Source organism: Colletotrichum phormii, assembly GCF_030913505.1.
Source record: "Colletotrichum phormii strain CBS 102054 chromosome Unknown BDP81scaffold_19, whole genome shotgun sequence".
NCBI classification, from domain to species: domain Eukaryota; kingdom Fungi; phylum Ascomycota; class Sordariomycetes; order Glomerellales; family Glomerellaceae; genus Colletotrichum; species Colletotrichum phormii.
The window spans coordinates 683181-711017 of NW_026851461.1; the positions used below are offsets into that span (position 1 = coordinate 683181).

Consider the following 27837-nt stretch of genomic DNA (forward strand, 5'->3'; position numbering starts at 1 on the left):
AATATGAGCTAGCGATCTTGGAAACTACTTGGAGCGCGTCTGATAAGCCTACCAAGAGCTTGATGAGATATGGAAAATAGAAAATGAATTGAATATTACTTGCATTTCTAAAAGCACCAATAGCCGTCATGTCCTGAAATACGTCAGAAAGATTTTAGCACATGCAACGTTTGGTGTTGGAACATGAAATCGTCGAGAGGTCTCCGTCACACGATTGAGGAACATGATACGAGGTCGAAATAAAAGAAAGCGTATATTGAGCCAGTCTGCCAAGTGGAGGAAAAGATTCTGAAAGTAAGTTTACACCAAATGATCAAGCCACCCGTAGAAAAAACAACCAAACCCGACACGCCACCTATGATACATGTTGCCACCCAGAACGAGTCAATTATCAATCCTTATCCTTCTCAATAATAGTTCCTGTGGTTGTCTCGGTGTTTTCTCTCTCTTCAGGCTCAGTCACACCAGTACCGGCTGATGTGACTGGAGAAGGTTCACACTTTTCTGTGTCTTTTGGCTTCTTTTCCAGAATTCTTGTCCACTTGACCACAAGTGACGCTACTGTCATGGCAATACCAGCAGCTAATGCCATATAGAATACTTGGACAATTGAAAGATTGTATAGCTCGAGAACCTTTGGCAATAATGAGGGATCGACGATGTGGCGAAGCTCAGTCGCGCCGCTTCGGATAATTTTGTCCACGTCGACTCCCTGGACTGGACGAAGGTTGCCTTGAAGTTTGTTGAGAAATACCGCTTGGGCAATAGCCAGACTGATTGCACTGCCCACCATGCTACTGAAGAGCATCATAGAGATAGCAGTTGGTGATAGCTTGGTCTCGACGGCGTTGTGAGCCACAACGATGGGCTGCTGCGACGCCAAAGCAGCGAAACCCGCCAAGGCTGAGAACCCCATGATACGGGAGTCAGTGCTGGCCATGGTGATGGTACTGAAAAGACCGGATACAATGGCCGTAAGAGTACCACCGAGGAGCATCACAGGGTTGGCGCGACCGATGGTGTTCGCCAGAAGGCCTCCTGCCATCACGCCGACAGCCGAACAAGCGTTGAGTGGTAAAAGTAAGATACCAGATCGTGCAGCTGAGTAGCCTTTGATGACTTGGTTCCAGAGAGGGATCTGTGACTTGTCAGAAATGTGCTCAGATCCTGTGTGAGGGAGACCGCATCTTGATCCATTGGGATTGCACTTACGTAGTAGTCGAACAAGGCCATGGCCATACCAGCCGTTACAGCAAAAGCTGCAGCAAAAGAGATGCTGCGGTTCTTGAATAGTGCCAGAGGGATGACAGCAGCCTCGCCTTTTCGGTGCTCCCAGAATACGAGCGCCACGAGGAGAGCGAATCCCACTGTCAACATGCTGATGGACTCTGCGCTGTTCCATGCGAACGTGTTGCCTCCGGACTGGACGACGAACAAAATGAGAGCGATTGCCGGTGTCAAAATGAGAATGCCGATACCATCAATCAACTTCAGCTCTTGAAAGATGGTCTTCCAAGGCTTCCGGTGCGTTCTGAGCAGGAAGAAAACGACTGCACCAGCCACTGTTCCCATGGGTACATTGATCAGGAAGCACCATCTCCATGACGCGTTATCTGTCAGGGCGCCACCGATGAGGGGACCCGTGATCTGGCCGACCAACTCCATGGCGCCCAAGACACCGATCATGAGCGGGAGGCGGCCGGGAGGCAGAATTTCTGTTACGAGTCTGGTATCAGGACAATCTAGTCAGCAAAAATAATTCCAAGGTAAGTGTTGGAGTGCAAATTGACATACACTAATGAAGTTGATACGACTCCAGAACAGCCTAAGCCAGAAAATGCTCTACCAACGATACACATTGTAGAAGTTGTCGCTAGCCCGGCAAGTAAACATCCGAGCTCAAACAAGAAGATTCCTGCAATGTAGACATGTTTGTGCGGGACCACTCGGTTAAGAGCGCCAAAGACTAGTTGAGATGCTGCTGCGGCCAAGAAGCTAAGTCGTCTTCGTCAGTTCGTCTTCGGGAATGAATTCAGGACATAAGGATGACGTTGGGCACATACTAGGCAGAACCAAGCCATCCAACATCACCGAGGCTTCCAAGATCGGTCGTGATTTCAGGAGTGGCTACACCGACGATTGTGCCGTCCTATGAATGCCAGCATCTGTCAGCAAGGTCTTACCCGCAAGGAGAGCATACAGGACAGTTTCCATCCATGTTCTAGGTTCGATTCGGAAAGCCAAATACATGTACTTACCATGCCAATCAGTCCGACGGTGAGGGATAAGGCAATGCACACTGCCAGTGCAGAGAGAGGTATTCCGAAACATGTTCGCTCTGGTGTCTTCAAAGAATCCGTATCTTTGGAACTCGTCATTGTGTCAGTTTTTGTGAATGAGTGTTTTGCTTTGTTGAAAGAGTGATATCAGTTTAGGCAGCAACTTGAAAGGGTTGAACTGGAGAAGGTTGATGGCAATGCGTTGAGACAGATGCAACGTGGACGTGGAAATTTGGCACCGGTTCCGTGGCAATGGGTGTCTTGTCTTAGAACTCCAGATATGGCAGTGGGACAGGGTCAAACTTAGAGCCAGCCAAGGATACATAAGGAAGCCCAAATGGCACCCTGACAAATGACATGTCGTGCTCGCTCCCGTGTTCTCGAAGCACCACCCGGATCCCGACCAAACCGCACGTGCGGATACGAGTGTACCATCTGTGGCAACATTTGCCCTGAATACCCGAGACTGTCGGCATGGCTCAAATCTCCGTGGTTGGTCTCGACTTCTCAAGGTCAAGTTGGAGTTATTCAGCCCAACTTCGGCTCTGCATTGCTACCGCGCGGGCCGCATATAGATTCAATGTAACTCCTCTCACGCTTCTCGTGCAGGATTCAGGAACCTTCGGTATTCCGATTGTTTGGTCTGGGTCAGCAACATCTGCAGTTTGCGTGATGACCCGGCTTACCCGTGGTGGTATTGCCTTTACGACATTGGCACTGAGTTTCTGGAAATGATTTCTTGCAGCAATCTAAATTCCCCGTCGGGCTCGTCCTGCGTTTGAGCCACGCCGCAGCCAGGGATATTGCTGACCCTGCAGCTTGGCCCCACGATCCGGATCCGTCTACGGGCCCACCTCGCTTCCAAAGTAGCCGGAATCCCAAAAAGTTCTCTGGCTGAGGTTCGTCTGATCATGGTAGTATGACCGGGGTTTCCTCCGCATAGGCTCACTCTCGCGTCGAAGCCGAAGAACATGGAACCTTGCATTCGTGTCAAACCAGGCCGACGGGCGATGTGATCCTGCTGTTCGGCGAAGAACGTAATGTCTCCTACTCGCTGTAATAGATCAACACACCACATATTGCACAGTCCAGGAGCCAAGGTGGAACTCACAGTTACCTGCCGGAAATTGAAACAAGGTCACGACTCACGATCCATACTGGCTTACTTAGCTTGGCTAGGAAACTGGAGTCACTGGATCCCCGAATGCGACTGCTCTCAATTCCTTCCAATCCCTCGTGTTTGTGCGCAATGATGACTGCACTGCTCGTCGAAAGGATCAGTCTGCCGTCTTAAGGTTTGGGCAGGGTCATTCATGCTGCCCTTTTTGGGTCTGAGCAAGACTCGCCGGGGCCAAGACTCCCTGGTGACATACTCTTCAATTTCCATCAATACTGAGCGTTGCTTTGGCAATGTCAGCTTTGTGAGATGACATGAGCAGACGGTACTGACTAGGGGATTGGAGGGGTCGAGAATCACTCGGATAACTATTGCGTGAGACCACTTCAATGCGAGCCTCAATCCGTAGAATAGTATTCCTCGATGACCGCCAGTTCTTTGATTCTACTTGTCTATTTGTCTTAATACGAATAATCTACGATCTTTTGGTAGACTGTATCATCAAGTTGAACTATACAAAATGAAGTCTACTTCGAAAACGCTGGTGGTCTCACCACAAGCCCTCAGAGGAGCCTGCTCTAGGCTCAATTTACAGCCCGACTCCTTTCTCAAAACCGCATGGGCAATCACAGGCCACGTCCACACAGACTCCGACGATGTGATTCTGGCGAGTCTGCGCCAGAGTAACAGCCATGGAGATGGCTACTATGTCACGATGCGCAATCTGCACACTGGGCCTGGTTCCGTTACTGTTGGCACCCTCTTACATCAAGTGAGCCAAGCTGCAGTAGCGGAAGACGCCGGTGACTCCCTGGAACTCAGCGATTGTCCTATCCGGTTCCTTGTTACAGAGGATGAGCTACCTTCCTCAATCGCTCACATTGCTGCCGAAGAGGTGAGTGAAATCGAGAGAAGCCAGGTGAAGACTGCATCATTGACCATCTTCCAGCTTTTTTACACACTGGTGCTCTCTGGGCAAGAACCGAATCAATGCCACATAAATGTCTCTGGTGCAGCACACGAGCAGAAGATGGAGGCTGTGGCAGCCACTTTCCGAATAATTTGCCATCAACTACTTAGCCCCAGCGTCAGGCTGGATTTAGGAATTGACCAGATTGACTTGTTGCCTTTCCATGAGGTAGCGCAGCTCTCCAGATGGAACAACAACACTCAATCAGACAGTCAAGAGTGTATTCACACTATCGTCACCGCTCACGCTTTCCATCGCCCCAGAGATCTGGCAATCTGTGCCTGGGACGGCAGCTTCACCTATGCCGAGTTGGATTACTACTCCGAGGTGGTGGCCCGCCACTTTGTCGCCAAGGGATGGTGCCAAGGCGGCTTTATCATCTCCAAGATGCTGAAATCGCGATGGAGCATGGTTGCTATGCTGGCTATTCTCAAAGCTGGCTGCGTCTTTGTCCCCGTGGATCCTCGAGCTCCCGCAGACCGTGTGGCTGCAATCGCCAGTGAAGTCTCTGCCAAGTGCCTCATCACCAACTTTGTCGACGAGGCCCTGCCAAACTTTGGAAATGATGTTGTGATCATGGAGAACCTTCCGCAAGTGGCCGAGACCAGCACAATCGACTCGGAGCCACTCCCTCAAGTGGCCGCCACCGCGCTCGCCACTGCATTTTTCACCTCAGGAAGTACAGGAGTTCCCAAGGGCGTTCTTCACGAGCATCAAGCCATTTGCAACGGCATCAGAGACGTTCTCCAACCCTTCCACATAGACCAACACACCCGATGCTTGCAGTTCGCTTCGCCCGCCTTTGACGTCACAATGTCGGAGACGTTGACAATTCTTTACGCTGGAGGCTGCATCTGTATTCCCAACAACCAGGAGGTTGTTGATGACATCAACGCAAGCATGGCGAAGCTTCAAGTTACGCATGCTTTTCTTACGCCGACTGTCGCCGCGCAGGCCGAGCCGACAGTTGCTTCCTCTCTCAAATATCTCATCGTTGGAGGTGAGCCTCTACGGAAGTCAGAGGTGGTCTCGCTGAGTCCGAAGTTGAATCTCATCAATACCTATGGCGGCACTGAGATGGGTATCTGGGAGACCTCTACACTCTCGTTAACACCCGAGAGTGACAACCGGAATGTAGGCCATACCGTTGGTGCCAAGATCTGGATTGTTCACCCTCACAATCACGACATCCTCCTTCCCATCGGTATGCCCGGCGAGGTTTTCGTCGAGAGCATTGCACTTGCCAGAGGCTACTACCGACCGGTCGATAGACGAGCATTTATCGACGAGCCCAAGTGGCGTGGAAGGTTCCCCAACCGCAATACAGCTCGGTTCTACCTCTCAGGAGATCTGGGACAGTACGAAGCCGACGGAACTCTGATTCTACTCGGCCGGAAAGACACCCAGGTGAAACTGAGAGGCCACCGCATCGAGCTGGGTGAAGTCGAGCACCACCTCGGCAAGAGTCTTCCTGGCCAAGAACCTGTTGTTGAAGTCGTCAAGGACTTGGCATCATCCAGGGGCTCGGCGACTCTGGTGGCGTTTGTTGTGTTCCCCGGATCTGATGCGGAACAGCCCAGCGAGCAGCAACTCGCTGTCGCGGCAGAAGTCAGGACGCGAGTCACAGCTGATCTCTCCCGTTTCTTGCCCGCCTACATGATTCCAGCCGTTTTCATACCCATCTCCTCGGTTCCACTTACAGTGTCTGGGAAAACCGATCGCCGTGTGCTCAGACTGGTAGCGCAACGACTTTCATCGAGCCAACTTACGATTCTTCGTGGTGCTCAGGGGTCTGTTGAGGCGCCGGAGACTGAGGCTGAGCTGCAGTTGCAATCAGTCTGGTCTTCGACCCTCGACGTCGATCCCATCATGATTGGAAAGAACACGTCCTTCTTCGAGCTCGGTGCAGATTCCATCGCTGCAATGAAGGCGGCCAGCGCGGCTAGAGCTATCGGTCTGTCTTTGGGCCTGTCAGAATTCTTCAGGTACCCGAAGCTTTCCGACCTAGCCAAGTTTGCATCAGAAGCATCAACTGGAGTAGCAGAGGATCAGGTGGCACCATTTTCGCTCGTTCCACTTGATGCTGCTATGGAACTACGCCGGGAAGCTGCTCAGCAATGCAACACCTCTCCCGCGGACCTCGAAGACCTCTACCCATGCACCCCTCTTCAGGAAGGTCTGATCTCACTTTCGTCTAAGCATGACACCTCGGAGGCGTACATCAGCAGGAAGGTCTTCAACTTGCCCAGTCACATCAACATGTTTCAGTTCGAGGAAGCATGGAATATCACGGCTCAAGCCCACCCCATTCTCCGAACCAGACTAGTCAACACCGCTGACCGGGGGATGCTCCAGGCCGTGGTCAAAGGTCCTTTGGCTTGGAGGTTTGAAAGCGATCTGAATGGATACTTGACTGGAGACGCGCAACAGCCGATGACTTTCGGTACGCCACTCTGCCGATATGCCTTGATCGACGTTGAGTCAGGAACACAGAGGACTCCCGTCTTCGTCTGGACCATTCATCATTGCATCTACGACGGATTGTCGATATCCATCATCCAGGACGCTTTCTGGAGGGCGTACAATGGCCAGAACGTCGCCCCTTCTCCTCCATTCGGCAACTTCATCAAGTTTGTCAATGATATCAATGTCAATGCTTCCCTGAGTTTCTGGAAGTCGTATCTAGATGGGCCAGACCTGTCCTTTTTCCCTTCGGTCCCATCTTCGATCTCCACACCTAAGCCTGACTCGACCGTGGTGCGTGAATTCCCTTGGACTTGGAAGCCGACGAATGGTCTCAGCACATCTACACTCTTGAAGACTGCGTGGGCTATAGTTTCGGGCAGATACTCTGGCTCTCGGGACGTCATCTTTGGAAACACTTTGAGTGGCAGGAATACTCCCGTGCCTATTCCTGGCCTTGATGTCATTACTGGCCCTACGATAGCAACTGTTCCGGTTCGTATTCGCTGGGAGCCTAAGATGACAATCGTGGAACTTCTCGAGGCGGTTCGGCGCCAAGAGTCCGATATGCGGCACTTTGAGCAAACGGGCCTGCAAAACATTTCGCGCATCAGCTCAGATGCTCGAGGAGCATGCCAATTCTCCTGTCTCTTCTTGGTACAGCCTCCTGCCACTATCTATCAGGCTCAGCTGAAGGAAGTCTTTGGTGTCGAGGACCATGACAAGTCTACAGAATACGATGATCATCCTCTGTCCATCGAGTGTGAGATGGATAAGCATCAACTACGCGTCATTGCCACCTTCGACAGCCGCGTTCTGCACGAGGAACGACTGGAGAGAATCGTCACCCTTTTCCAGCAGACGGTCTTGTATCTGAGCAGCAACTTTCAGTCCCAGATTTCCTCCTTGAACCTGGTCACCGATGCAGACATTTACCAGATCCAGGAGTGGAACGAGATACCGCCGACGGTTGTCCGAAGACAGGCACACGACCTCTTCCGCCACCAAGCCAGGCTGCGTTCAACTCACACTGCCCTCAGCTCTTGGGACGGTGTGATGACATACTTTCAGCTCGACGATGCCTCGGATCGCCTTGCAGGTCACCTCCATGCCCTCGGAGTTGGGCCGGATGTCTTGGTTCCCATCTGCTTCGAAAAGTCCCTCTGGGCGATAGTCGCGATGCTGGGTATCTTGAAGGCCGGTGGTGCTTTTGCTGTCGTTGAGCCTTCCCATCCTCTCGACAGAAAAGAAGTCATTGTTCGGCAGCTCGGCGCCAAGGTCGCTGTTGTAGCGCCTTCGACCGAGGGACTGTTCCCATCCGGGTGTGTAAATACCCTCGTCGTCTGTGACGCTTCTATCCTGAAGCTGCCACTTCCAAGAAGACCCTTGCCGAATGGCAGCACAGACAACGCCATGTATGTCATCTTCACATCTGGCTCTACGGGTACTCCGAAAGGATGTGTGACTGAGCATTGGGCCTTCTGCTCGGCCATGTACGAGTTTGGCCGTGATAGCGGCTTACGATCCGACGGTCAAGTCCTGCAATTCGCATCCTACAGCTTCGATACCAGCTCAGAAGAGATCTTCTGCACGCTCTTTGCGGGTGCTACCCTTCACATCCCTTCGGAAGCATCACGTATCAACGACCTGGCTGGTGAGATCCGTCGGACAAAGACCAACTGGGCCGAACTCAACCCCAAGGTTGCTTCGCTCCTCATTTCCGAAGAAGTTCCCTCTCTAAAGACCATCATTCTTGGAGGTGATCGATCCCACGGAAGCGATGTCAGCCGATGGCCCGAGAGCACCAATCTCCTCAACTCGTATGGTTGCACCGAGGCATCCGTTACATCTACCCTCATCCCTCTTGACAGACGGAGCAACGAGGAGCCTCCCATCGGCAAAGGTGTCGGCTGTAACCTCTGGATCGTTGATTCTGACAATCACGACATGCTCGTCCCCGTTGGTGCACCCGGTGAGCTTCTTATTGAGGGGCCGGGCCTTGCTCGTGGCTATCTCGGGGACCCCGAGCGCACCGCAAAGTCCTTCATCTTCGACCCAGCTTGGGCCAATGATGGATCCGGAAGGAAGCGTCGCTTCTACAAGACGGGTGATCTTGTGCACGCCAATGACGAGGGTGCTGTTTTCTACCATGGTCGTAAAGATACGCAGATCAAGCTTCGAGGTCAGCGCGTGGAGCTCGGCGAAATTGAGCATCAGCTAGCCCAGGCACTCCCAGAACTTGATGTGTCTGCCGAGATCGCGACGATGCAGGCCAACAGTCAAGCTCCGGATACCCTCGTTGGATTCATTGTTTTCCCCAACGATGAGGAGCAGTCTGCTGAAGTCGCTACATGCCTGGATGCTGCGACGGTCGAGAAGCTAGCCTCCATCAGGCCCAAGCTCATCGCGGATCTCTCGCGGTCTTTGCCGGCCTATATGGTCCCAACTCTGTTCGTTCCCATGAACAGAATGCCCTTGACAATCTCAGCCAAGGCAGATCGCCGAAAGCTTCGTGCACTCGCTCAAGGCTTGAGTCCCGAAGACCTCGCCCTGCTGCAGGGAACCTCAGATGTCAAGGAGCAGCCACAGTCCCAAGCTGAAGTCAATATGCAGGCTGTGTGGGCTGGAGTCCTCGGGGTCAAGACTGAGACCATCGGTCTCGACGATAATTTCTTCCGAATCGGCGGAGATTCGATTACTGCCATGAAGATGGTCCCTGTCGCACGACAACTCGGTCTTCATATTTCAGTTGCCGACGTTTTCCGCACTCCAATCCTGAGAGATCTCGCTTCTCAAGCTGCCGCAAGTGACCAACCGTCTCAGGTTGAACATATTCCTGCATTTTCTCTCATTGACCAAAGTGAGAAGGAATCAATCGTCGTCGAGGCAGCCAAGCAATGCGGTGTACGACCTGAGGAAGTGGAGGACGTCTATCCTTGCACGCCTCTTCAGGAGGGACTAATGTCGCTTTCCGCAAAGCAGCATGGCTCGTACATCATGCGTCAAGTCCTGGTGCTATCGACTGACATCCGCATGGCCGATTTCCATCAGGCTTGGGAGCAGGTTGTTCAGGCGCACCCGATCTTGCGGACGCGGATTGTCAGTGTGGGCTCCAATATGTATCAAGCCATCACCACTCGGTCACTGTCATGGAACACCAGCATTGACCTTGACCACTACATCGCGCACGACGATTCTCGGGAGGTTGAGTTTGGAGCACCTCTCAGCCGATACGCAATCATCCCCTACTACGATAGGTTCTTTTTCGTTTGGACGCTACACCACTGCATCTACGATGGCTGGTCACTCCCACTCCTCCTCACCGACCTCTCCAAGGCCTACAACAAGACCTCGCGCGGAGACTCGGATATTCCGGGGTTCAATACCTTCATTAAGCATCTGAATGGACTGGATAAGACCGATTCAGACACCTTCTGGTCATCCTACCTCGAAGGCCCGAGTACCACATTCCCTGCTTCACTGCTCCCGAACCAGACTGCCCAGCCCAGTGCAACCCATGACGAGAATATTGGTTTCTCTGTTAACTCCATTGACGGTATCACTTCATCGACCATTCTCCGCACTGCTTGGGCTCTACTCACGCGAAGCTACACCGGCGATTCGGATGTGGTCTTTGGCATGACAGTCAATGGCCGCAACGCACCTGTTCTTGGCATCGATCGGATGAGTGGCCCGACCATTGCCACCATTCCTGTTCGTGTCCGTTGGGATTCTAAGGGGAGCACCAACATCCGTTCCTTGCTCGAGTCTGTGCAGCAGGATGCCACAACCATGATTCCGTTCGAGCAGACAGGCCTGCAACACATCTCTCGTCTACACGAGGACGCTCAAGCTGCTTGTCAGTTTGGCACTCTGTTCGTTGTTCAACAGGATGACAGCGAGGAAGATAAAGCCGTAGCAAACATCATGGAGCTCTACGACGCGTCCGAGGACACTTCAGCCCAGTTCACCACCCAGCCATTGCTAGTTGAGTGTGTGATGGAGGCATCGTCAAGAACCGTCTCCCTTCGGATGAGTTACGACCCAAAGTTGCTGGATTCTTTTCTGGTTTCTGGAATGGCGCAGCAGTTCAAGCACATTCTGTCGCAGCTGGTCGAGATGGAGAACCTCGACAAGCCCATCGGAGACCTTCATCTCATCAACCCAGCCGATCATGAGCAGGTTATGAAGTGGAATGAAGGACGGGTCAATCCCATTCACAAGACCATGCACGACCTTGTGAGTGCTGCCGCCGTCGTCAATGCCACACGTCCTGCTATCAGCGCCTGGGACGGCGAAATGACGTACGCGGAACTTGAGTCGGCATCTTCGCAAGTTGCTGGTCGACTTCGCAGCGTCGGCGTTGGCAGCATTGGCCAAGGTGAGATGGTCTTGTTGTGCTTTGAGAAGTCTCGATGGGCTATCGTCTCGGCACTCGCGATTCTCAAGGCTGGCGCGGCATTTGTTGCTCTTGACCCAGCCCAGCCGGATGATAGACTCGCGACGATTATGAAGCTGTCGAAAGCTCGTCTTGTCTTGACTTCCAAGGGCTTGGAGGAGCGCTTGACACGCCTCTCCAAGAACACACCCAACGTCGTATGCACCTCGGAGCTTGTTGCTTCGGCAGACACCGCCACTCCCTTCGTCAAGCGGCACAGAGCTTCCGGTAGTGATGCCCTCGTCAAAGGAGTCATCTCATCACCTGAAGATCTTGCCTACGTCATCTTCACTTCTGGCAGTACTGGTGTACCCAAGGGTGTCATGATCAGTCATCGCGCGGCATCTTCGAGTATGATGGCTCATGCTGAGCGCTTTGGGGTCGACTCTTCGAGTCGTACGCTACAATTCTCATCCCTGACGTTCGATGCTTGCATTTTTGAGATCTTCACAACGCTTGCCACCGGCGGCTGTATCTGTATGCCTTCAGATGCCCAGCGTGTGGATGATCTCGCAGCAGCTATCAACTCCTATTCCATCAACACCGTCATGTTGACGCCGTCCGTTTTGGCGCTGCTATCACTAGAAGATACACCTTCACTTCGCTCCATCATTTTCATCGCCGAGCAAGTCACTGACAATGACATCTCACGCTGGTCTAGCCAATGTCGCATCCAGAATGGTTACGGGCCTACAGAGTGTACTGTCGTTTGCGTCGTTAATCCCGATCTTCGGGACGGCGGTCGCATCGGCCACGCTGTCGGTTGTCGTGCGTGGGTTGTTGACGCCGATAACATCGACAAGCTGGTGCCGATCGGATGCACCGGTGAGCTTCTCATTGAAGGACCTAGTCTCGCCATCGGATACCTGAATGATGCGCAGCGAACGTCAGAATCATTCATCTTCAATCCCGCTTGGGCACTCGGCGACGAGCCTTCGGCAACGCGCCGTTTCTACAGGACAGGTGACTTGGTGCGGCAGACAAGCAACGGCTCCTTCATCTACCTCGGACGCAAGGATACCCAGGTCAAGCTCCGTGGTCAGAGGATTGAGCTTGGGGAGATCGACTTCCACATTCGCCGTGCTCTCCCGTCGGCCACTGTACGTTCAGATATCGTTGATCTTCAGCAACAAAAGGCTGGCAGCGGCATGCTCAAGGCAATTGCTGCCTTTGTCGTCCTTGATGGTGTCGACGTAAACATCGAGAGTAACGCTGGTATAAGCGCTGATTCACTCAAGCAGGTTGGTGAAGCTGCCTCTACTGCTGTTGCTGAGCTGGGTCGCTCGGTGCCACCTTACATGGTCCCTTCAATCTTCATCCCCATTTCCAAGATGCCTCTCACTGTCTCTGGAAAGACGGATCGTCAAAGGCTCAAGGCCATCGCAGCCAAGGTCCCCCACAAGCACCTCAATACCTTGCGAGCCCTTCAACGCGGAGTAACAGGCGACGGACTCAAGGTTGCACCTCGCAACGATGTCGAAAAGCGCATGCAATCCGCCTGGTCAACCGTCCTACAGCTGGATCCCGAGAGCATCGGCATCAATGACAGTTTCTTCCGTCTCGGTGGAGACTCCATCTCTGCGATGAAGCTTGTTACAGCTGCGCGATCAGTCGGCATCTCCATCACCGTGTCCGACATCTTCCAGACGCCCATTTTGGCCAACCTTTGTCGGTGCAGTAGCAACGAGAGCGATGAGATTGAAGTCATTCCACCGTTTTCTCTCATCTCAGCATACGACACCCTGATGCATCAAGAGGCTGCCCGACAGTGCGGTGTGGCTCCTGAAGCCCTCGAAGACTTGTATCCTTGCACCCCGCTTCAACAGGGCCTTATCTCGCTCTCGGTCAAGGAAGAGGGATCTTACATCGTTCGCGAGACCTTCCGCCTCCGCAGTGTGCGCGTGAGCCGATTCCAGAAGGCTTGGGAGTACGTCGCGAACATTCACCCTATTCTTCGCACCCAGCTCGTGCATCTGGACACCTACGGAACTCTTCAGGCCGTGATCAGCACCAAACAGGCAATGCGGTGGCGCACGGCTTCCTCTCTGGAGGAGTATCTTGCCCAAGACGAGAAAGAGACCATGGGCCTGGGTACACCCCTCAGCCGGTATGGTCTTGTGTTGCCGACCAACCTGGCGGACGACGCCATCTTCATCTGGACTGCCCATCACGCCATGTACGATGGTTGGTCGATGCCCATCATCAAGGAGGCTGTTGCCACAGCGTACATGGAAGTGATGCTCCCTGAGGCTCCTGCATTCAACACATTCATCAAGCACATCCAGGGAGTCGATGCGACCGCCGCTCAGTCATTCTGGAAGTCTTACTTTGACGAAGCAGGTGCTTCACCTTTCCCTGCTGTTCCACACGGAGCTTCTCTGGAGTTCCGAGCCGACAGGTCCGAGAAGGTAAACCTGTCTTGGAAGTCCCGACAACGTGATGGAGTCACCGTATCGACTCTCCTCCGTGCAGCATACGCCATCGTCGTCGGGACGTACACCGGTTCCTCTGATGTTGTCTTTGGCACGACATTGAGTGGCCGCAACGTTCCTGTACCTCGCGTTGAGACTATCGTTGGCCCAACTATCACGACTGTACCAGTCCGGTTGTCTTGGGATGCCAATATGACCGCACAGGAGCTGCTGCAGAACGCCCAGCGCCAGGCCACCACGATGATGCCTTTCGAGCAGATGGGTCTAGTCAACATTGCAAAGATCAGCGAATCAGCCAAGAGATCTTGCCAGTTCCAGAGCATTTTTGTCGTCCAGCCTGAGAAAGATGACGACAGTGCTGCGTGCGAGAGTCTCTTTGGTGACCAGCTGAGCAATGCCTCCAGCAGCGAGGAGACTGCTTCTCCTCAGACTTACCCCCTGGGTATTGAGGCGACGGTCGAGGGCAATGAGCTTGAACTATCTGCCACCTATGACAGTCGCATCATTGATCCCCCTGAGATGCGCCGCATCTTGCATCAGGTCGGGCATGCCGCCTCGCTCCTCGACCAGAACCCCAATCTTCCCATCTCAGCATTGAACTTGGCCGGCAAATCAGACTTGTCTCAGATCCAGGCATGGAACGCCCGAGGTCCTCCAGCAGGAGCGCGAGAGGCTGTGTACACCATTATTAGTCGCAATCCCTCCTCGGCGCCCGCTGTCAGTGCGTGGGATGGTGACTTGACATATGCCGACTTGACCAGGCTCTCTAATGGCTTGGCCCATCGCCTCCGCGGCATGGGAGTCGGCGTCGGCGCCGAGACTGTGGTCGCCTTCAGCCACGGGAAGTCCAAATGGGTTCCAGTCATTATGCTTGGTATCCTCAAGGCAGGTGGTGCGTTCGTTGCTTTGGATGCTGCTCAGCCTGAAAGCCGTCTCAAGTTCATCGTCGAAGAAGCTAGGATCGGCGTCCTTCTCACTTCACCTGAGCTGGCAAAATCGCCCTCGTTGACGAATCTCCCTGTCACTCCAGTCTTCCCAGCGTCGCTCGAGTACTCGATCGAGGAGAAGGAGACTACCCCGCCACCTGCTCACAGTGTCTCTCCACCTGACTCCCTGGCATATGTTGTCTTCACGTCTGGCAGCACGGGTGTGCCAAAGGGAGTGATGGTGTCTCATTCTGCTGCGGCCTCCAGCACTTTGGCCCACGGCTCCGCCATGGGAATTACTTCCGAGAGTCGAGTCTTGCAATTCGCTTCTTACACTTTCGACGCCTGTGTGCTTGAGGTACTTGGCACTCTGCTCGCTGGAGCTTGTGTCTGCATCCCCTCGCCGGAGGAGGCTACCGAGGACCTGAACGCAGCAGTCCGCAAGTATGGTGTTAACTTTGCTGCTCTCTCACCTCGAGTCGCTTCTCTCCTTCGTCCTAAGGAGGTCCCAGCCATCAAGGCTATTGCACTGGGTGCTGAGGTTGTGACGAGCTCAGATATCCAGCGATGGGAGGGCCGACGTGTGAGTAACGGTTACGGCCCGACCGAGTGCACCGTTGTGTGCGTCTTGGAGTCTAGCAACCACAAGCCTGGACGCATCGGAAGAGGTGTTGGCTGTATCTGCTGGATCGTGGACCCTGAAGATCCGAACAAGCTGGCACCTGTCGGTGCGCCTGGAGAGCTTCTCGTCGAGGGACCATGTCTGGCTCGCGGATATCTTCATCAAGAAGAGAAAACCCGGGCCGCCTTCGTACAGGATCTTGCCTGGACTCAAGGTTTCCCCAGTCCTAGTAGCAGGCCCACACGTTTCTATAAGACCGGCGACATTGTCAGGTACGACTCAGACGGTGGCATCTTATTCATCGGCCGAAAGGACAACCAAGCCAAGCTCAGGGGTCAGCGCATTGAACTCAGCGAAGTTGAACATCATATGCGTCGCGCTCTACCTGAGTGCCACGTCGTTGCCGACATCGTCAGCTTCCCTCAACAGAAGAACGACTCCATGGCCTTGGTCGCCTTTGTCGTGCCTTCGAGCAGCAAGGCATCGGGCAACTCCCTCGGATCCATGCTTCCGCTCGACAGCGAAGCAGTCAAGGCCTTTGCTCAATCTTGGGCGAAGGCAACAGTGGAGATGTCTCATGCAGTGCCGCTTTACATGGTTCCCACGCTCTATATCCCTCTCGACTCAATCCCACTCACCTCGTCGAGCAAGGTCGATCGTCGCAGACTTCAGGCTATTGTTGCAGACGTCACTACCGAACAATTGGAACTTCTCCGTGGCGTTCAAGGTGTGAAAGAAGCTCCACGCTCGTCCCTGGAAAAGAGCGTGGTGTCTGCCTGGGCACATGTCCTTGGACTTAACACCGGCAAGATTGGCATCCGGGACAGTTTCTTCCGTCTTGGAGGCGATTCTATCACAGCTATGCGCCTGGTGCCAATTTTGGCCGAGGGTGGTCTGACGCTCCGTGTCTCTGATGTCTTCAAGTATCCGGTCTTGGCCAGTTTGTGTCGCCATCTCCAAGGGGATGAAGACCGCACAGATGGGTCTTCCTCCTCGACAGACGAGTGGTCAGATCTTGGCGGCAGTCAAGATCTCACTCCCGACGCTGAGCATATCGATGAAGAGGCCCTGCAAGTTGCTGCTGCTGAAAACATCGCCATTGGTACCGAATTGTCTTCAGTGGCACAAGCTTCTTCAAGCAGTCCAGCCGAGTACCACATCACACCGGCGTCAGACTTCCAAGCTCTTGCATTCGAGTTCTCTCAGCTCCGGAACCGCGGGTTTGTCAACTACTTCGTCCTCCGCTTCCTCGATCGCTTCAGTCATGAACGCATCCGCAATGCATGCACGCAACTGGTTCAGCACCACTCCATCCTTCGCACCAAGCTCAAGCTTGCCAATGGCCGACTCTGGCAGCTTGCTGCGTCCAGGACCTCTTTCCAGCCCGCTTTTGAGTTCTTTCGCGTCACTTCGGATGATGTCGTCTCTTTCACCACGCGCTTGATCGAGACTGATGAGGCCCGTCGCTTGGGTTCCGATGAGATTCCTACCAAGTTCTTCATCGTCGAGTCCGCCTCGCAAACTCAACTTGTCATGAGGCTTGCTCATACGCACTATGACGGCCTGTCCTTCCCACTTCTTCTCCAAACGCTTTCCCAGGCTTTGAAGCGGAGTGAACTTGCTCCTGAAGTCTCCTTCGCCAAGTTTTCTTCCAGTATCCAGGCTCTTCCTTCTCGGCACTCCATGTCATACTGGCGACACCTCCTTGAGAACTCGCAGATGACTCCAGTCATCACTCCTGCTGCCATCACCGCCAACGACGGAATTGAGGATCACATTACTCGGCTTGTGACCTTGCCAAATCTTTCTCAAGCTAGTGTGACCTTCGCCAGCGTTCTCAAGGCCGCCTGGGCCATCGTCCTTGCCCAACACTCGAGTCTCTCCGACGTTGTCTTTGGCTGCCTGGTGTCCGGTCGATTCGCTCCGGTCGCTGGCATCGAGTCCGTGGTAGGACCTTGCGTCAATCTATCTCCTGTCCGCGTCAACAACATCTTGAAGGACACTAGCACGCGTTCTTTCCTGCAAGCCGTTCACGCCCAACACACCAAGAGCATGGAGCACGAGCACGTCGGGTTCCGTCGCATCATTACGGGAGCCACGTCTTGGCCAGCTCGAACTTCTTTCGCGGGCGCGTCCATCGTGCAGCACCAAAACATCCCTCTGGCCGCTGAGCTCAACGAAACGACACCAGACTTGCCTTTTGAGTTGAGCGCCAAGGGAGGTACCTCGAATGCTGCTGCTATCTGGATCATTACTACTTCCCGTCCTTCAGAGGGCCTTTTGAGTATCGAGCTTACTCACGCCCTCAACACGATCAATCACAACACCGCCGAGACTCTTTTGCAGGCACTCTGTGTCGCTATTGAGCATTTCGGTCACCACTGGGACTCGGAAGCATCGCTTCCCGACACTCGAAGCCAGAAAACCAAGACCAACAACGCGCCACTCTTGCCTGGCGGACCAATTGGCGATGTCGCTGAGTCTGTCGCGTCTTCCGACGTGCAAAGTCCTGATGAACAGGCCCGCGCGGTGGTCAATCAGGCGTGGAGCTTGTTGCAAAAGGCACATTCCCGAGACACATCGTCAGAAGGAATACCTACCTCCATGTTCGACGTTTGGAATGACAACCTCGTCGCTGTGGCTTTGAAGGGCATGTATGAGAGCCTGGACGTTTTCCTTGATCTTGAGCAATTGCTTCAGCATCCAACGATGGAATCGCAAGCAAGCTTGCTGACTTCTTTGGACTTCTGAGTTTTGTACTTGTAGTTATCATTTTTTCCTTGTTTGTCTGAGAATGTCTCTCGGGAACAGTACTTGACTGCTAGAATGGCGTTCGGTGCTTTAGATAGGAGCTTGGCGTAAATTTGATTCTTTATTGAACATCTTTTGACCCCGCAACTTCGCGTTCCAGTCGAATTATCCGTTGCACCACCTAAAAACAAGCCTTAAAATGTGGAGTTGTGAAGACTGAATTCCAGTTGTGCTTGTTCATAAAGCGCGACCATACCAAATGGGGATCGTGTTTCGACAATGCCAAGATGTACGACTTTGCCGCTTTTCCGGTCGTATCCCGACAGTCTTTCAACGTTAATGATGGCCCCCAAACACAGCCACAATCAGAAAGTATCGACATCACATCTCCATTTGCCTCAAGATATCGCTCTGTCTCGAGGGCTGCTGCAGTGTCTCGGCCCCTACGCACTACCATCCGACACGATTCGTTTTCCCCAGTCCAGTCGAAAACTAACAATGGTCTTCTTGGGCCGGCCGTCAGAGGCGTGTTACCCCTGTCGCAAGGGAAGACTCAGGGTTCGTACTCCATCTTGTTTCCAAACCCCCCTTCCGACTGGTCCGCTCGTATCTTCAGCCCCGAGCCTCGACCCGTCAGTCCCTTTGGCGGTCTGTACGACACCATAGCACGCATACTTCTGTGCTGTTGTCAAGCGCGTAATAACAACCAACATGAACCACACTCTTCAGACATGAGCCAAGGCTGACATTTGTCTCTTTCCGTTCTCGTTCTACAGTGTGATCGCCTGCAGCCCGGATGTACCCAGTGCTCCCGAAAGCAGATAGTTTGCCCCGGCTACAGGGATCCTTCGGAATTCTACTTTAGAGACGAGACCGCCAACGCTGCTTTTAAGGTCCAGAATAGGAAACCCAGGAGGCGTCTGCCCGCCAAAACGAAGCCGCAACCGCAATCGGTGGCGGGAGCAGATGCGCAGAAGCAACATGCGAGCTCGAGCGGCACTCCAATAGTGGCGGCCACACCAAGGCAGTCCGTTGGAAATTTGGTCCATCGCGGGTCTCCGTCAAGCTCCTCGTCCTCAACTCCACCGTCAGACGGTGAAGTGGTTCGCTACCGGTCACTCTCGTCGCCCATCGAGGACTTAGCGCGCACATATTTCATGACCGACTACATAGCGACCTCGCCATTTGATTACCTACCTAAGCTCTGCCCCTATGGGCTAACAGGAAACGATGCCATGTCGGCCTCCATACTGGCTGCCAGCTTTGCCAGTCTATCACTAAAGATATCGGACTCAAAACTCATGAAGCAAGCTAGAGTCCAATACGCCAGCGCATTATGTCAAACAAACCAAGCACTGAGCTCATCGAGACTTGCCGTCGAGGATAGTACTCTAGCCGCCGTGCTTCTCCTAGGATTATTCGAGGCCATCGTCTTTTCCGGGCAGCAATCTATTGATAGCTGGAACCAGCACACGCTTGGATCTGTAGAGTTATTGCGCCTGCGTGGAAGTCAGCAATTTGAGACTGCCCTTGGCCGCAAGCTTTTTGTTCACTCTGCAAACAACATCCGCACGAGCTGCGCACATAGCAAAACGCCTGTCCCGACCCGATTCATAGAACTCTACGATGATGCACAGCCGTATCTTGATCACAACGATCCTTTCCTCAAGGTCACCCCTGTTCTTGACCGGGTCGCCACTCTACGGTCAAGAATAGCTGATCTGCAGGACTCAGAAAGACATGAGGTTCTTGTGGAAGCTCTAGACTTGGACACGGCCACAGCGAAGCTTGGGCAAGAAGTCTCGGCAGAATGGAGGTTCACGGCAAGGGGCCCAGAAGAGAGGGCACCAATGACATACAAGGGGATATCTTTCCGCTATCCTTCCCTTCGAGCATTGCGGTACTGGAACTCCTTGAGAATCATTCGCATGTTTCTCAACGACCTTATCTGGATGCAAACATCTTTGATACTTGCTCAGGGACCGACATCAGCCAACGCGGGCTATCTGACAATGCAGGAGTGCGCGACGCGGAAAATGTCGACTCTGGTGATCGAGGTTCTCGCTAGTTGCGGCGAATACCTAGAAACCACCGAAGACCGGTTCTCTGTTACAGCAAGATGCTTGATCTGGCCATTGTCAGTCATTGCTGAGATTTCCATAACGCCCCCAGATGCCCGACGCTTCGCTCTTGATTGCTTAGACCGGCTGAGCCGCGACGGCCGTGTTCCACGACCGATTGCGGTAGCAAACACAATGATGGGCCTTCAGGCAGACTGGTCAGTAATTATCTCTTCTGTCACACTGCTCGAACCATTCTCGTTGAGTTCTCGCCCAGGTTTTACATGTATCTTCTTGGATAAACCCCGTGAAGGCCTGTTTCGTTTCCAGTATCGAGTGGTGAACAACTCAACTCACACACACACACACCAGATGAACATCGATTGGAAGTACACGTAGAGTTGACTCCAGTACTAGTATGCCTGGGGGCTCTTGTCAACCACCACAGTGGCAGTCCGGTATCGACAGTGTTATATCTACGACTACTCTATGCCCGGCTGAGCAGCGGCAGAAGACGTTCCGATCTCCACCGCCTCCCACAATAGGCGGTTACTTTACATCACTTGTGTCAATAGCACACCAATGCTGAATAGCAATTGCCAACGTTGCGGCAATGCAACAGAAGGCATTTTGCCGAGAAGCGCGAGTTATACAGGTCTCACTCTCGTAGGTCACTTTCCCAACTGAAAATGGTGTTAAGACAGGACTGGATGAAGTTTGCTAACTCTCGTATACAAGTTTCCGACCGTGGATCATGGAAGCCGACAGCTTCTTTCACTCCTTCCACTGATGTCCATTCGCTCCGTTCGTGCGTCCCTCGTACTCATAGCGTTCCTCGAGTTTGAAGTACTTGTTGAAACCGACCCCCTCACAAACCTCGGCATAGGACAAAATTGTCGGGGGCTTTCCAACAGTGAAGGACCCTTTCAGCGCCTCTAAAGCCTCGCGGATACTCTGTAATTTCGCGGCAACCAAAGTCCACGGATACGCAACTCCGCAGTACCCAAGCTTGCCCAGGTCTTGTGCAGACAAGTTCTCCGTCTTACCACCCTCGATGATGTTGGCAAAGACGGGGAAATCGAGATCCTTCCTAAGTCGTTCCATGGTCTCGCGATCGGGGAGTGCCTCGACAAACACGGCATCCACCCCAATCTCAATCGCTTTACGGGCTCTTGTGAGAGCCTCGTCGTATCCGTGGATGAGACTATCGGTCCGGGCCATAATCCACATGTCCACTCCTTCGTCTCTAGCATCAACTGCGGCCTGCCATCGGGCATAAGCCTCACTTCTAGAAACAACGCTCTTGCCAGCAGTGTGGCCGCATCCTGAAGTATTGTTAGATCTAGTCTGTTTCTTCAGAACGGGTCATATATTTGTCATACTCTTCGGCCAAGACTGATCCTCTATCATGATGCCGGCAGCTCCCGCGGCCGCAAAGCTACGCACAACAGGTCAGCACAATCACCAGCTTTGTATCTGAGCGAAGGTCAACCTTACCCCTCAACTGTTCTTTTCACGTTCGTCGGGCCGCCATATCCAGTATCGCCATCAACAAGGACGGGAACTTTGACTTCCCTGACAACTTCTTGGACCTTAGCAGCAACTTCCTGGAAAGCGATGTATCCAGTGTCAGGAAGGCCAAACGCTGAAGCCATGGCATATCCGGCAAGGAAGACCAGAGGGAAGCCGGCCTCCTCGCAAAGTCGCGAACTCAAGGCATCGTAACTGCAGACATGGGCAAGGATCTTGGAAGGGTCTTCGTGCGCCTCTTGCATCATGGCTCGAATCTTGGTTGCCTGGAGGGAGGGAATCCTTCCACGACAATTTCCCAATTCCACTATCGCTTTCTTGTCGCGTCTCTCGATAGCTGGGCCATTGCTTGCGTCGAAGTGGAACGGATAGGGAGTGGTGTTGACGATAGACTTGGACATGGTTGGCTATTCGGAATCGCTTGATGTGGGGGTTTTTGGTAGCTGATAGGATCTCAATATTGATATCGTTGTGAAGCTTGCATGAGCCTTTCCATCAAGCGATTGCCCTGACTTATATACACACGAAGTTCCAGGCTTCACCGGAATCTATGCAACATCTCCGTGAGCTCCGGTCCTCGGAGTCACCTACTTGTGGTACACACCATCAAAGCGAGCTGTGAAGTTTTGTTAATGGCGGACGCGCTTATTGATTTTCGAATTCATCCCGAATTGAGGCAGGATGGAACCATGCCTGTGAAAGGTGAGGGGAGCAGAGTTGAGATGATGACAGCGCAGACAGCGAACACGGACCGAAGCGGGTAGTCGCGGACTGTCGCGGACTATCACGGGCTTTCGCGCTATGTAGCGGATTGTAGCGGGGTTCTTCGGCAATGATTTTCCTCGCTTCGTCAACCCTCCAGACCTTCAGCATCAAGAGGAAACACACGTTCTCATATCTGGGATCTTCCAGTAGGCTCATAGGGGTAAGAGAAAATGACAAGCAAGGCTTCATGAATGATTGAGATGTTTGGGGCTGACATGTCCAGTATTTAGTCGAATCTTGTGTCCCAACTCAGTGGTTGTTGCTTGACTTGACTCAATATGAGCGACGAGCCAGGGAATAAGTCTGCCACAGGACCGTCCTCAGTCAGATCACCACGATTCAAGCGCACCTATGTTGCCTGCGACACCTGTAGGTCTCGGAAAGTGAGATGCATCATGGGAGATGAGCCTCCTTGCGCCAAATGCAGACGTGAGCATCGCGACTGTCGATTCGATCGTCGTTCGAGAACCTCGAAGCATAGGGATCCGCCAAATTGGAATAGCATCAGGGCGACTGAGCATGCTACTAGACCACAGCCTGCCGGCACCATTCCGTCCAGGTCGCCGCAAGATGTTGATATACTGGTACAAGAAGACTTGTCACCAGCGGCACCTCCTTCTAGGGTGCTCACCCAAGACCTTGGAACGAGATGGCGTCGAAGTTCTCTTCATGATAGTTCACTTTCGGGACGGGTTATCTCTAGTCTTGTGACGGGTTCCAATGACGCTCTCGATGTGCTGTCCGACGCCGCAAATCTACTTCATCATGCTACAGTATCTCCATCCTCGGGCCCCCCTTCAGCACAGCCAACACACACCGTGCAAGACGTCCCCCTTGCCGTGCCTGCTAGAGAACAGACAGGCGGCCAAATTGGGGTAGGTTTCATCATTCAGGCTCTATCTGAACCAGTCGACGAGACTCTAGATATGTGGGACAAGTGTAGATTCGTCAGACAGGGTTGGTTCACCTCGCAAGAAGCTGTCACGTACATTGATCTGTAAGGTTCAACACTTCTGTCCCAGCCATTTCTCACTGACATCGACCAGCTTCTTCAAATATCTCTCACCACTATCTCCCGTCACGGTTGACCAATTTCGGAACCACGATGCCCATTCAAGCCTCGTTTACGAAGAGTCGATGTTATATTGCACTATCCTGATGATTTCATCTCGATTCTTCCTGTTGCCGGGATCAGGTGGCATTTCCAGGAGTCATCTAATACACAATCGACTTTGGCAATTCTGCGAGCTTATGATCAAACGCATTATATTGGGCCAAGAGAAGATTTCCACCGCTAAGATGAGAATAATCGGTACAATTGAGAGTTTGCTGCTCATCTCGGACTGGCACCCTCGAGCCATCCATTTCCCCCCAGATACAGAGGGCTGGGATGCTTTGCTTATCGACTTGGATTACGACCGAGAGAATCGGAAGCGAACCAACGATGAGGAGCCCCTGCTTCGTTGGCGCAAAGATGTCTTCGAGCCCGCGAAAAGGGCAAGTAGGATGTCTTGGATGCTCCTTGGCCTTGCTACGAATCTTGCTTATGAACTTGGCATATTATCGACCGACCAGCGCGCAAACTACTTAGCATCTAGTGTTGCTGATTGTCGCAAATTTCGAGCTCAAAGGCTCCTCTATGCCTACATGACACAAACCGCCACGAGACTAGGGTATAGTTCCGTCTTTCCCGAGACTGTGTCCATTGCAGCGTCTCGATCTTCGATGCAAGACATGGGCGATTCTTCACAGGCGTCATGGACCTCATACATTGATGTCTACTTAGAGTTTATCCGTCTCTCAAAAGTAGCTTCGTCTATGTTTTTCCAATCTGTGGACCACTTGGAAGGTTTACTTCGAATCGATGGCTATCCAGATCTATTGGAAAAAATTTTGGGCTCTCTTTCCAATTGGAAGGCTTCACTTGATTCGGACTGCCAAGGTTTGTTTCGTAGTAGTCCTACCACTTCACATGACTAACACGATTGCGCAATCGTAGCCGGGCTTCTAAGGACCTCACTATCTATCGAGTATTTCCATCTCAGAGCTTGTGTAGGTGCCATATCTATACAGGCAGTCGTACGACGAGCTGCGACAGCCAATCTTGATGGAGTCGAAAAGGACAGTCTCGCTGGTTATATGACTGCCCAGGATGCTAGATTTCTGCAAGAGGTTGTTTCGGATAGCAGCGAAGTGCTGCGCATTGCAACCCAGACGTCTTTCCAGTCACATCTTGCATATGCGCCAGCAAGCATCAGAATCAGCGTGATATCTGCATCTGTTTTCTTGCTAAAGGCCCTTAGTCTTGGATCACCAGCAACAGATGTTCCCACAGCCTTGCGAACGTTGGATCGATGTGTAATAGCGTTGGGAAGATACCCGCCCGACGACATGGATTTTGCACTGAGATACGCTCATCTCATTGAGAAACATACCCATTTTCTGAAGTTCAATCTCTTCTCTGCGTCTGAGGCCCATGGAAGAAGCACCGTGCAGTCTCATGCACCCAGCTACAATCACAACAGCCTAAGCGGATTCGACATCTCACTGCCGAGTCTTCCAGCTGATCAAAATATCAATGATGACGTGTCTTCGGATCAAAATGGGATCTGGCGGGCTCTGCAATTCGACTCAAGCATTGCGCCTTTCAGTAACAACACAGACCAACTTTACCAGGGTTTCGACATTGACTCACTCAACTTCCTATGGAACCTCCCAGATACTAGTTAGAGATGCCTTCCGCTGTCAAAAAGATTCTCGAACCAACGATTTGTTTGAGAATTTGTGTTTGAGAAACTGATCCAGATCTCCGCATAACCTCTAGTGTCAGCTCCTTGGAGACATCCGTGACTGCCCGTTTGAAGCCGCGTCGGTCCGTTGAAGTTGGTTTGGTTATGCGAAGAATGTTCATCCTTCTCCAAACCCTTGTTGGCAACGCATGTTTCTTCCACCCGTCTCAGTCCGCTGAGATCCGTCCATCCATCGTAGACCTTAGATCACCTCAAAGACCCTAACATTGAACTGGCTGGCTTACACGTTTCCGGCCAGATTTTCCATAGATCTAGTCAAGTCTGCCACGAAAATAAACATACATGTATACACTAGCGAGCGGGTGTGTGCAGGATAATGCGGGGAAACCTGGGCTATCCGTGAGATAATCTGGGGTGCAGCTACCTCTTTGAGACGTGTCCTGTATAAGAAGGGGAAGCAGTAATTCTTTGGCAAGTCCTCAAATTCGGTAGTGATTTCAATGAGCTTCCAAGAGCTCCCTCTTTCCATTACAGTACGTTTTCTCTTTCATTGAGGAATATTCAAGATGGTCACTGCCGATCGACCTGATCTTGAGGCGCACGACTCTTCAACTGCACCGAAAGCAGATGGAGTTGCCGTATGCCAACATCTGGAGACGAGGGTGGCACCGAAAGCCCATACAAACACACCAGAGACTATGGAAGTTTGCGAGGGCGTGAGCCCGGCTGAGATCAAGTTGGTCCGGAAGTTGGATTGGATTATCTTGCCAGTCCTTTGGGTTATGGTCTGCACTTATAGTCCAATCAACCAAGCCTGTTACGAATGCTAACTTCAGTACTCTTCTATCAGTATTGGTTCAAGTAAGCATTCCAAGGGGCGATGTGCTCAAGCATAAACACTTCCTGACTATTTTTCCGACAGTTACCTTGATCGAAACGCTATTACCGTAGCTCGCTTAGATGGCATCGAGAACGAGCTCAACCTGACCTCGACTAAGTACCAGACCTGCGTCTCCATACTCTTCGTTGGATATATCCTAGGACAAATTCCGAGTAGTGCGTTTTGATTTACCCTTGTGTCTCCAGCAGAATCTGACAAATATCAACAGACATGTTGATAACAAGAGTCAGGCCGTCCTGGTTTATGGCATCAACTATGGCCCTTTGGTCAATTGTTAGTGCCGTGACAGGTGTAACAAAAGATTTTAAAGGACTACTTTTAACTCGATTCTTCCTTGGCATTACTGAAGCGCCGTTCTACCCCGGTGCCCTGTATTTGCTTGGAATCTTCTACACCAGAAAGGAAATTGCGACACGAATATCCATACTCTTCACGGCTAACATCTGTGGCACTGCTTTCGCTGGCCTCATAGCCATCGGGGTATTCCAAATGGACCAGATGGCTGGTCTTAGCGGATGGCGATGGCTGTTCATACTCCAGGGTATCATCAGCTTCATCATTTCGGTTTCATCGGCCTTTCTGTTGCCTGACCAGCCGCTCGACACTCGCTGGCTCAGTGAGGAGGAAAGGAGGCTTGCGCACTCCCGAGTTGCAGTTGATACGGTTCAACTCCAGGCGAACACCAGCACCTGGACCGGTCTCTCTGAAGCCTCTCGGGATCCACGTCTTTGGGTTCTGGTGGCGATGCAGCATTTGCACCTCAGCGCATCGGGATACAAGAACTTCTTTCCAACAATTGTCGAAACACTGGGTTTCGGCCGAAACGTCACCCTCGCCTTAACATGCCCCCCTTACATCATCTCCGGCATTGCAACCATCGCATGGGCTGCCAGCTCAGGTGAAGACTTTTGACCAATCTTGCATACCTAGGCCCCTCCCACTGATAATTGACATATTTCCAGGTCACTTCAACGAAAGAGTCTGGCATATTACCATTGCCAAAGCCGTCGCGGTCTTTGGCTTCGTCTTGGCCTGCAGTACTCTGAATGTCGGTGCGAGATACTTTGCGATGTGTACCTTTGCCAGCGGTGTCTATGCTTGTAACTCTATCATTCTCGGCTGGGTCTTGAGTACCTGTGGACAAACGAGGGAGAAAAAGGCCGTTTCTCTCGCGTTGGTCAACACAATTGCCACCATCGGGTCAATATACACCCCAGTAAGTTACAGTCTTCTATTGCGACTCAAATATTTCACCGGCAAGAAATCTGACTTGTTGAAGTATCTCTGGCCTGAATCAGATGCACCTCGATATACCACGGCTATGCTGTCTAGCGCTGCTTTCTCTGTGGCAGCCGCGATTATGGCGTGGGTATTGAAATGGATGCTGGTTAAGGAGAACAGAAGAATATCGCGTTCAGGCAATCAGGGCACGCTTCTGTACAGTCACTGAAGTTCAGAAAACTGTTTTGATGGGCTTCCAGTCATTTGTTTCAACGGGAGATTGTTGTATGTCGAAAAGTACTAACCTCGACTCCCTGGAGGGTGGCCGTATTGAGCGCTCAATTTGAAGATGCAAGGAAGAACATGGACCCAATATTGCCTTTATCAAAGAGTTGTTGTATGCTAGATTGTTGACTTTTGTAGGATCTTGTGAAGCTTCAATGACATGATCATCCACCATGCTACCGATTCTTCCGACGTCTAGAACGTGCAAGGGCAGTTGGGACCGCAAAGGTTTCTGCAGTATCCAACGTTGTCTCCGCCCCAGCATACGCCAGGCCTCCTTTGGCATGCCGCAATGCAAGCTATATAATGTCATTAAGGTCTCAGGTA

At 52.4% G+C, this 27837-nt stretch overlaps 6 protein-coding genes across 6 annotated transcripts; 4 read left to right on the forward strand and 2 right to left on the reverse strand.

The window, feature by feature from the left end:
- Positions 1-229: 229 nt before the first annotated feature.
- Positions 230-2422, reverse strand: BDP81DRAFT_355547 (major facilitator superfamily domain-containing protein). The gene is made up of 5 exons (XM_060586290.1): positions 2259-2422; positions 2064-2149; positions 1795-1995; positions 1213-1726; positions 230-1138 (listed from the first exon to the last, which is right to left on the reverse strand). The coding sequence occupies exons 1-5, from the start codon at positions 2376-2378 to the stop codon at positions 392-394; spliced, it is 1668 nt and encodes a 555-aa protein (XP_060441754.1). The 5' UTR covers positions 2379-2422; the 3' UTR covers positions 230-391.
- Positions 2423-3916: 1494 nt separating this feature from the next.
- Positions 3917-18077, forward strand: BDP81DRAFT_409171 (uncharacterized protein; the record flags this gene model as incomplete). The annotated part of the gene is made up of 3 exons (XM_060589071.1): positions 3917-4291; positions 4346-8151; positions 8209-18077. The coding sequence occupies 3 exons, from the start codon at positions 3917-3919 to the stop codon at positions 17996-17998; spliced, it is 13971 nt and encodes a 4656-aa protein (XP_060441755.1). The 3' UTR covers positions 17999-18077.
- A 220-nt stretch (positions 18078-18297) lies between these two features.
- BDP81DRAFT_77058 (uncharacterized protein) lies at positions 18298-20596 on the forward strand. Its single transcript, XM_060596258.1, has 3 exons — positions 18298-18556; positions 18775-20276; positions 20431-20596. Coding segments are annotated over exons 1-3 (1722 nt in total). The 5' UTR covers positions 18298-18337; the 3' UTR covers positions 20432-20596.
- A 236-nt stretch (positions 20597-20832) lies between these two features.
- BDP81DRAFT_327286 (Pyruvate/Phosphoenolpyruvate kinase-like domain-containing protein) lies at positions 20833-21989 on the reverse strand (the record flags this gene model as incomplete). Its single annotated transcript, XM_060585127.1, has 3 exons — positions 20833-21383; positions 21441-21496; positions 21556-21989. The coding sequence occupies 3 exons, from the start codon at positions 21987-21989 to the stop codon at positions 20833-20835; spliced, it is 1041 nt and encodes a 346-aa protein (XP_060441757.1).
- A 642-nt stretch (positions 21990-22631) lies between these two features.
- BDP81DRAFT_327407 (uncharacterized protein) lies at positions 22632-25083 on the forward strand (the record flags this gene model as incomplete). The annotated part of the gene is made up of 3 exons (XM_060585137.1): positions 22632-23350; positions 23400-24295; positions 24353-25083. The coding sequence occupies 3 exons, from the start codon at positions 22632-22634 to the stop codon at positions 25081-25083; spliced, it is 2346 nt and encodes a 781-aa protein (XP_060441758.1).
- Positions 25084-25801: 718 nt separating this feature from the next.
- On the forward strand, positions 25802-27454 carry BDP81DRAFT_381035 (major facilitator superfamily domain-containing protein; the record flags this gene model as incomplete). Its single annotated transcript, XM_060586864.1, has 6 exons — positions 25802-25888; positions 25954-25964; positions 26026-26159; positions 26213-26902; positions 26967-27220; positions 27284-27454. The coding sequence occupies 6 exons, from the start codon at positions 25802-25804 to the stop codon at positions 27452-27454; spliced, it is 1347 nt and encodes a 448-aa protein (XP_060441759.1).
- Positions 27455-27837: the final 383 nt, after the last annotated feature.